Source organism: Chaetodon auriga, chromosome 1 (genome assembly GCF_051107435.1).
Source record: "Chaetodon auriga isolate fChaAug3 chromosome 1, fChaAug3.hap1, whole genome shotgun sequence".
In the NCBI taxonomy this organism is placed as follows: Eukaryota; Metazoa; Chordata; class Actinopteri; order Chaetodontiformes; family Chaetodontidae; genus Chaetodon; species Chaetodon auriga.
Window position 1 is genome coordinate 24,800,377 of NC_135074.1, and position 9,183 is coordinate 24,809,559.

Here is a 9,183-nt window from a genome sequence, read left to right on the forward strand (position 1 = left end):
CATGAATTTTTCAGAAAATTTTGGTAAGATTGTTATGATCGGCTATCAACTCCTAATGTGATTGCTCCATATTCTTCTTTAAAAAGAGGTGAAATTTGAATGACAAACATGCAAAATTCCTTAAGTTGTTGATTCTGACAAAACATTCCAAATAGTGTAGATTGTGCAAATGTTCACCATCTTTTTCATTATTTTAATGAATTCACTGTAGCCTGCAGTGTTTTTCTTAAAGCCTCAGAAAATACAGCAAGCCTGTCTTTGAGCTGCAGTGCAATGATGATGTTCTCTACACTGTGAACTTTGTCATGGAGATACCAACACAGGATAAATAATAAATAAGAGCAATAAACAGCTGTGTTCTACCCAAAAGGTAAAATGTTTATTATCAATGAAATTAGTAACACAAACAATGTAAAAACAAAAAAAGAGAGAAACCTAAAAACATCAATGGACCGTCCAACAACTCAACAACTTTCCATGTGTAAGTGATTCAATGTTCAATGTGTATTTCTGAAAGATACAAGTAAGAGGGTAGAAAAGAAAGTGTTTAAGTTTCCTGAACTGTACACTGACAACATAGCATTACATTTTCATATTGTGCTGACAACCATAACTTAAAAAGAAAAAAAAAAACATTTTGGACCAGCAACATTGTTGACATGACTTAATTTCCTACATTAACACCATGAACATTAGTTTACAGTTATTTATAAGCACTAAGTGTAAATACTTAAATTCACCTTACAAAAGTTCGAACACCACTTTATCATTATCTATATGGAGGATGATGTTTAAGATCCAGTGTGAAGGATTTAGCAACATCTAGTGGCGAGTTTTCAGACTGCAACCAACTGAGCTCCCCTCACCTCACCTACGGTGTCCACTAAAAATATGGAATTCCCTCTCCAGAACCAGAGTTTGGTTTGTCTCTTCTGGGCTACTGTAGAAACAAAGCAGACTCTGTGGAAGAGGACTCACACCCTCTGTAGATATAGAGCTCATGCTAAGGCAGCGAAACAATCCTTCAATCCAAACAATCCTCATGTTCAGGTGATAATAAACTAATGAAAACACAATTGATCCCTTAAATCCTTCACACTGGAATTTTATTGATACAGTGTTAATGTACCTCTTTTACTTCAAAACAAGGGTCAAATAAGTACATTAACACATCCAGATTATATGAGAAGTAACTATTTACAAAAATTATAAAAAGCTATAAAAACAAATTTCAGCATTCACAAGAGTCTATTCATATTTATATGGGTTTAAATAGTACTTGGCTAATGTCACAACAATTTTGTTAATTTACTGGCCCTGAGAGTCATCCGTTCTGCACTTCATGATTATTATCAAAAGACAAGAATCAGCTGTGTCACTGCCAAACAAACTGTCTTAGGAGGAGAAATTATCAAAGCCACACACTGTGTACGAGTCACGTAACAGGAGGCTTTTAATCCAAATCTCCTCAGAATATTTGCTTTACACTGATGAACTAGCAGAGGGGAATATCCCAGAATTCTGCTCAGTTGTCACAGTCAAGATTTGCTCGGTTTTCTAAAAGCAATATCTTAAAAAAAAAAAAAATTACAGGCTACCAAATAAGTTTCCTTTCTGACATCAAACATTTGCTTTTCCCACCTGCACACTCTAAGGAAGAAGATTATTCCCAGTGTCTGAATCTCTGTTTCACATTTTATGAATCGTTCTGCCCGCTGCTCACTCATCAAACAGGTAATCAAAGAGTTGGACTCTATTAAAAATATAAAAATGGCGGCATTTTAACGTTTACCAGTAGCCAGAGACAACAAGGCTCCCAGTTCTAGTGAGGTGTGCATGTTCTCTGAACCAGAGGTCGCAGGGCGTTTCACAGCTGCAGGGTTCAGATGATGATGCTGGTGCCACTGCGAGAACTCTTGTCCTGAGAGAGACACACTAACTTTAGATTCACTTCACTGACAATCGGTGTAACTCAGGCTGCTTTCATAACGACTGTGTGTTTGAGCGTGTGTGCGTTTGCCTTGATGAAAGTGCGTTGGTGTAGTACGAATGTGCGTCTACCAGCTAAAGGAGCGTGTTTCTTACGGAGTAGCGGTCATTCCTCCGCGCTCCAGGTTTGTGTCCAGGTTCGTACTCGGTGTAGCTGGGAGGTTTCTCAGCCCAGCCTCCGCCTCCTCTCCTCCCTCCGCCTCCTCCTCTCCTGCTGCTGGCCTCATCGTCCGAGCTCCAGGACCCTCCTCTCGGGCGCCGTGATGCTGGGGGGGAGTAGTTTCCTCTGGACCTGCTGTCAAACAGGTCATCCCTGGAACGGGAGCGGGGGCGGTCCATGCCTCCTCGTGCCCCGCTGCGACTCCGCCCGTCCAATGAATCCTCGCTGTAGCTCCTGGGGATGCCTCTAGACCGGGTGGGTGAGGGGTAACGCCTGCCCCCTGGTCCTCGCTCGTCACGGCGGCCGAAGCCGCTGCGGCTGCTCTCGCTGGAGCTCGGGGGGCGAGTCTTGGGCGCCGGGGGTGGGATTCTGCCCTGCTGTTCCCTTAGTGGTGGAAGTGTGATAATGCGACGCTCTGTCGGGCCATCATCAAGGGCGGAGATCATGCTGGGAGGGCCGGGGGAAAATGGGACGGTGGTGCGCATGTGCTGGGGAGGAGGTGGCACTTGCTGCATGTGCTGAGGTGGAGGTGGCTGGGACTGATGGGAGGAGGAAGAAGAAGAAATAGAGAAGTAAACACAAACGAAAAGCACCACTTGTACATTTCAGTGAAATTCACAGGTACAGTATGACAAGAAATGCTGCACTTTGCCATTTTGTACCAACAGGAAATGACACAACCAGCGCCCTGACAGGTGTCAATCAAACACACACACATCCAACACTGCTGCCAATTTCAACTTTGGGAATAACAGCAAAAGCAAAATTGGTCTCCAAAGATTTTGTGTTATTGTACAGTGGAGGCGTACAGCCCTTAGCTTATGAAATAAAACATTACCTTCACAACAAAAATGGCATATATGTAATAGCTGTGGCTGATGTTTAGGCTGCCATCGATTAACTACACTGATGATGAGACAAACGTGTCAGGGTCTGGGTGGTTTACCGTCTCAGCTAAGCATCCTTTCGGAAGCCCTCCATCAATAGTTACAATACCAACTGAGTCGAGCATTGCTCCGTCAGAGCTGCTGGCCGGATGGTGGCATAGCTCTGGAAGCCTCTCTCCGGCTTTTCTCTCTTTCTGACAGCGCATCTTACAAATCAGCTCCGATCGAACATAAATGGACCCTAACCGTACCATGACTTCTACCAGCCACCAGAACAGATGCTCCATCAGAGAACATGGGTGGTTACATACCTGTAGCAGAGGACTGGTCATGTCCATCCCCCTCACCTGGCTCTCCAGGTAATCAAGCATCTGATTGGTGTTGGCAGGGGTGTGATTACCATGACCACCGGGAGGGGGCATGCTGTAAGCTGAGGACTGAGGAGGAGGGAGCGGCATGGGCTTCAAAGGGATGCTTTTACCTGAAACAGATCCTGGAGAGACAGAAACATTCACAAAATAAAGTTAGGTGACAGGTGAATGAAAACCAACAGACGGCGTGTGTGTGTGTGTGTGTGTGTGTGTGTGTACCGGGGTAGAGCATCGGGTTCATCTGAGAGGAGCCCTGGCTTATTGGTCCATACACTGGCTGTCCTCCTAACCAGGGAACCATGGCCCTCTGAGCCTCCTTCATCATACGATGCTGCATCACCGCTGAAAGACGAGGACAGCACATTCTTTCATACTCATAAACACGGGAAGGTCTTCTCTGAGTACACAGACTACGTGCTGCACAGTGGCTAACATGACTTTAGAGGGAGAGTTTTCCAAAGTATGCAACAAGCTTTCTACCTGCCAGGTAACACTGATTTTGCTTTGAGAAAGGTAACCTATGACGTGCATCGTCATTTACTTTTCTGTCCTGAGGTAGGTTAACATTACTCTGGATTACAGTTGGAAGCAGAAACTGTTCGTGTTTTCCAGTCCTTGTTGAAACAACAGCTACTCTTTAAAGGATACTTTTTCAAGTCTGTCTCATACGGCCATTGTGTACGCTTATTTGTCGCTGTAATCGTTTCTCCTCTCTGTATTGGCCGTTAAGAAGTCGCTACCTCAACATAAGAGATCTCTGTGGTCGGCGTTCTGTGTAAAAATACCTTCTGAAGTTCAGCTGAAGCTAATCATCCTTCAGAGATAGTCGAAGCAATCGTCTATCCTCTAAAATTAGTCTTTCTAGTGCAGAGTTCCCCCATTTCCTCAGGCAGTGTTTCTCTGCTGAGCTCCGGTGGAGGAATAGTAACACACAGACACAGTAACTTAGGAGGATTTAATTTGATTAATTCAGACTTTTGAAGCCTCATATTAGCTTCAGCTAAACTTCAAAACGCACATTTACACAGAACAAGGACTGATTTTATCCCCCATCACTTAACACTTAAATCAAGTTAGGAAGGGATCCTATGATCCTTGATTGAGGAATGTTTACAGCTATAAATAAGTCTCTCAGTGTCTGTGTGGTCATGTGACTGATGTTTTAAGACTGACTTAATAAAATGTGAACTTCTCCTTTAAACCACAAAAAAAAGTTTACAATATGTTTTGTTTTTACTCCCTAACTGCCGTATTATTTGTCTTCTGTGTATTTCTGACAGCACATTGACAAGCAGCCCATTGTTGTGGATGTCGGAGCACCGACGGAGACAGCCTTCTAAAAGGCGCCCGCTCTCTACCTTTTTCAGGACAGCAGCACTGCTGCGGGCAGCAGGGACAGCGAACATAGCAGCAGCATCTCTGAGGGCAGCACTGGCAGCAGCAGATGCAGAAGAGGATGATGAGGAGGAGGGCTCCGATGATGATGAACAACACTGTCAACCAGTCTGAGAGACGAGAGGAAGAGACAGGCTAATTGTGGTGTGTCCAAAGAAAAGGGTGATTTGTGACTCTGTCCCTGATTCTGTTGGAGCTCCCATCAGGGAAATATAAAGTCACACACATTTATATCTAATAACATCAGCAGTATGAGCTGCAGAGAGCGTGTCTGAACATATGTTTTCTTTTTGTTTCTTACGGTAAACGATGAGTTTGACTTCCTTGTCAGAGTCTCCAGAGGTGTCTCCAGCAGCATCGACCGAGCAGAAGTAGACCCCGTTGTCCCACCACATGATCTCATTGATCACCAGGTCTGCCTCTGTATAAAGACACACACACACACAAATTTTAAACAACCCAGCTGTCTCCTTCCGTAAAAATGACTAAATGTCTCTGACCAACACAGGAAACAACAACAACAACATAACACAAACATACAACCACTTAAGGGAGAAATCTCCACCTCAGCATCACTTCAATTTCCAGTTTCATTCCCATCTACACACTGAAGGTTTTAAAGACAAGTGTTTCTTCATATTGTTCAGAGCCTGATTTATGTTTCATTTTATTCCCAAAAACCAGGCAAAATGTATTGTTTTGTGACTGCTGACAGTATTTTCTGCTTTATGGAGGGATATAAACAAGAGGTCCACGTTTCTTTTGGATAAACCTTTGGCTCTAATGTCAACAACATGAAACAGAACTGTCAAACCAGCTTTATCTAATGCTCAGCTCTCTGATCTGGAAATGTATACAAATTAAGCAGATTTAATTAGATAAAGCACTATTTGTATATTTAAATATGTAGATAAATAGACCATTTCAGAAAACTGGTAATACAAAAAAGTAATGTAATGTAGTAATAATGAACTGGAGGAGTTTCATGGCTGCTAGTTAATATTTTTATCTAATCCACCTGCAGTGTCTTACCTTAAATAAAATATTGGAAAAACAGTAGCCACAGCCAGTGATTATTTTGGCTTTTAAAGGATAAAAACTTTAATTATTAAGCGGTTATCCGTATAAATAAGCCACATAATAGGTAAGGCAAAAAATGTACAAAATGGATGATAAAGTGTGTCAAGACCCGAGTTTTCATCTTATTCTCTTCACAGCTGCGTTGAGCACAAACCGTGCTGGATGGGACTGTGTGACGTCTGCATGAACTCACTGTTTTGGATGGTGATCCTGCGCTCGCGGTAATCTGACCCCAGCGTCGGCTCGCTGCTCCCCCTCTTCTGGATCACCGTGCGCACCGTCCGCTGGCGATCTGGACAGTCATTGGACGGGTCCTGGCCTAACTGCAGTGCAGACTGGTACGCTGCAAAAACCGGAGACAAAGATTTCATGAAAACAACACATGACAGTGTTTCCCGCGAGTCCAGAACTCCACTGCTGTAACCCCGACAAAGTCTGACAAGTCGCAGGTTTAACAACAGAAGACAATGTGTTAGAAAATGATATACAGAGGTCAGAGTTCACCATCCTGATGGTTTCTCTCTGTGGTGGACATGTGGCTGATTAAAGAGGACATAAATTCTTCATTTATTACCAAGTGTTTAGAATTGGGAAGAGGGCAGTTGGAGTCTACAGCTAAAACACCTTCATATTTCTTCAGAGAGCATGAAGGTATTCTGTTTAACATCAGAAGTGCAGTTCAGAGAGAAGCCTGCCAACGCAAATATCCCATCACATTTCTCCCCATTATGCTCTTCTGGTGTGGGTGTCTTGTGTCTAACCTGTGGAGTAGTACTCCAGCACAGGGTCCTTGCAGAAGGACTTGTACCTCCAGGTGACCAGGACATCTTGGAGGTTTGCGGAGGTGGAGTAGTCACAGCGGAGGATCACTGAGGCAAACAGAGCTGTGCTGCGCTCCTGCTGAGGCACAATCACCTGAATGCACAGGGACACTGTGGAGGGACGGCAAGCAGACGGTTACAAACAGGACTTTGTGTATTTGTGTGTCGCAGCGCCGCAAAGATGCTGCCAGTTCACAGAAGCAGCAGCCTGCGTTTCGGCAAATGCAGGGGAAGTAAAGTGTGTAAGGCTGAAACAATGTGGGTCAGGGTTTCTCTCGACTGCTGAGCTCATTTGAAAGTGGCAGAACCAGAAAAACAGGTGACACAGACAAAGACACAGGAAACAGCTTACTGTGAAACTACCAGGCAAACATTTCAGCTGGAATGAAACCTGTCGAATCAACCTGCACCTTAACGTAGACAGGCCACACTGAGGCTTAAAAATAAGGTGGAAGATTAGAAAAAATGGCAGTTTGGAAACATAGCTGGGTCACCTTCTGGGCTCCCAGACTGGAAGTATAAGGAAGAGCCTCCAAATCAAGAGAAAATATTAATAAGAAAATAAAAACATATTCTTATAGACTGCAAAAAAAGCAGACATCCATCCACTTCACGTACGTCCAGTATGTATGAGCAGTATCATCACGGTAAGTCATGTGACCGATACTTTCAGCTTGGGTGGTTTCAGTCGACTTTTTTTTTGTTTTTTGTTTTTTAATTTTTAACCCAAAATCAAATTAGCTCAACTTCTTTTAAGACAACATGAGGCCAATATGTACAGAAATGGAGATTACCTTGTAGAAGCGACAGCAGGACGATGGCGGCAGGTGATCCCCGCATGATGACAGAAGGCTGCGGTTACAAAAACCTCCGAATAAAGAGAGAAAAACCAGTGGGAGATAAAAGTCCTCCAAAACAATAAAAGAAGAGTCCGAGCTGAACTTAAACGCCACCGTTCATCGCTTCGACCTGCGCGTGTGGCCGGACAGTGTTTGGTAAATGTCTGAGACTGCAGTCATCTCTGGCCACACCCAGGTGAGTTCGTCCTAACCTGTGACGTAGCCAGGTGCACAGAAAGCCCCCACGAGACAGGAGCGGAGGTCAGAAAGGCCTGCTAATGCTAATTTAGCATTGCTTAAATAACGACATAACAAACATGTTACTTTTGAGAGGTATTTATACTTCAAACATCTGTGCCTCAGTGTGTTTGTTGTCTTGAGGCTATATTTAGGCTATATTCAAATTCCAGTCCAATTAGCTTTCACTTCATTTGCATACAAATATCAACAGGTAACAGGTTCATTCAGGTAAACTTCTTGTCAGGTATTTGGTGACATCTGTTTCATGACTTCTGTCTTCAGGCTTGAATGAATGGAAGTAAAAGGAGCCAGTGACACGACTTCTGGCTGACCTGTTGGCATCGGCTGATGAAGATGCTAGTGCAGTTTTATGGCAGGATGAACACGTTGGGCCCCTGCTGACACCCGCCACCGCTTCACATGTCACCTTTGTCTATGTGCTCACAAACCAAACTCTATCTGTGTGTTTCTGTATTTCTTTGATATATTTGTTTGACACCTCTCATGCAGACATGCAGCCCAAAGTGCTTTGCAAATTGGTGATGATTAAAAACCAAAACCAAAGCAGGCAATTCGCCAAACTCCAGTGACATAAGTCATGATTCTAACAGTCATAATAAAGCATGGCGACCTAAACTCTGCACCTAAAGTGATAAATTAATAAAAGAAAGTGTTAGCATGCAGTTTATTGATATGATGGCATAGGAAAATACCTTTTAGACTATCCTCCTCTGTTGATAGGCACAAGACAGTAAGTCTGTATTTCCTCAGTCATCAACACGTTCATGTAACTCTGACTGAAACCACTAGATGTCAGCCTAAACTTTTTTTTGTACCAGAGCTTATTGTGTGATTTCTGTCCGGGCTTGACTGTTAAATTCTCTTCAGTTAACCTCACCGAAGGAGAGACGCCTTTCAAGCATCTCCTCCGTCATTAACGTCTGGGTCCATCTGCACATGAATGGGACTACTTCTGTGTGTTGTGCTGAAGTGCTTTCCCAGTCCTTCAAATGGTCAAAGCTTGTTTCCCCTCTGAACACACCCAGTCTGCACCTGCAGCCCTTCAGAGCTTTTCTTATTTTTCCTGGAAACTCCTGCCAAGATCCACTCTGAGTTTCCTACTAGTTCTCCCTCATATCCTGTCCTTCCACTGAGGCCTCAAAGCGAAACTCGACGTCACTCATTGGTCTGTATTTGATTTTATGAAGCACAAATGTAGACTTGGATTAAGTCTATGATGGAGGTTCATTTAGATCAACACATACTGCAGCTACTGTAACAGCTGAGAGGCAGATCAGGACTCTGAAAACTAAAACATCAACACACGCCACTGTCACTATATACAATAAATCTACATGCATGCATACATCCTTAAATGGGTCATTCTGCATCAGGAAACTT

The 9,183-nt window shown here is 43.6% G+C and overlaps 1 protein-coding gene across 1 annotated transcript; it reads right to left on the reverse strand.

The window, feature by feature from the left end:
• Positions 1 to 359: 359 nt before the first annotated feature.
• ildr1a (immunoglobulin-like domain containing receptor 1a) lies at positions 360 to 7,676 on the reverse strand. Its single transcript, XM_076738190.1, has 9 exons — positions 7,498 to 7,676; positions 6,644 to 6,814; positions 6,076 to 6,225; positions 5,104 to 5,223; positions 4,766 to 4,912; positions 3,627 to 3,749; positions 3,348 to 3,529; positions 2,086 to 2,688; positions 360 to 1,921 (listed from the first exon to the last, which is right to left on the reverse strand). Exons 1-9 carry the CDS (start codon positions 7,541 to 7,543, stop codon positions 1,883 to 1,885), a joined length of 1,581 nt encoding a protein of 526 aa, XP_076594305.1. The 5' UTR covers positions 7,544 to 7,676; the 3' UTR covers positions 360 to 1,882.
• Between the last annotated feature and the right edge of the window lie 1,507 nt (positions 7,677 to 9,183).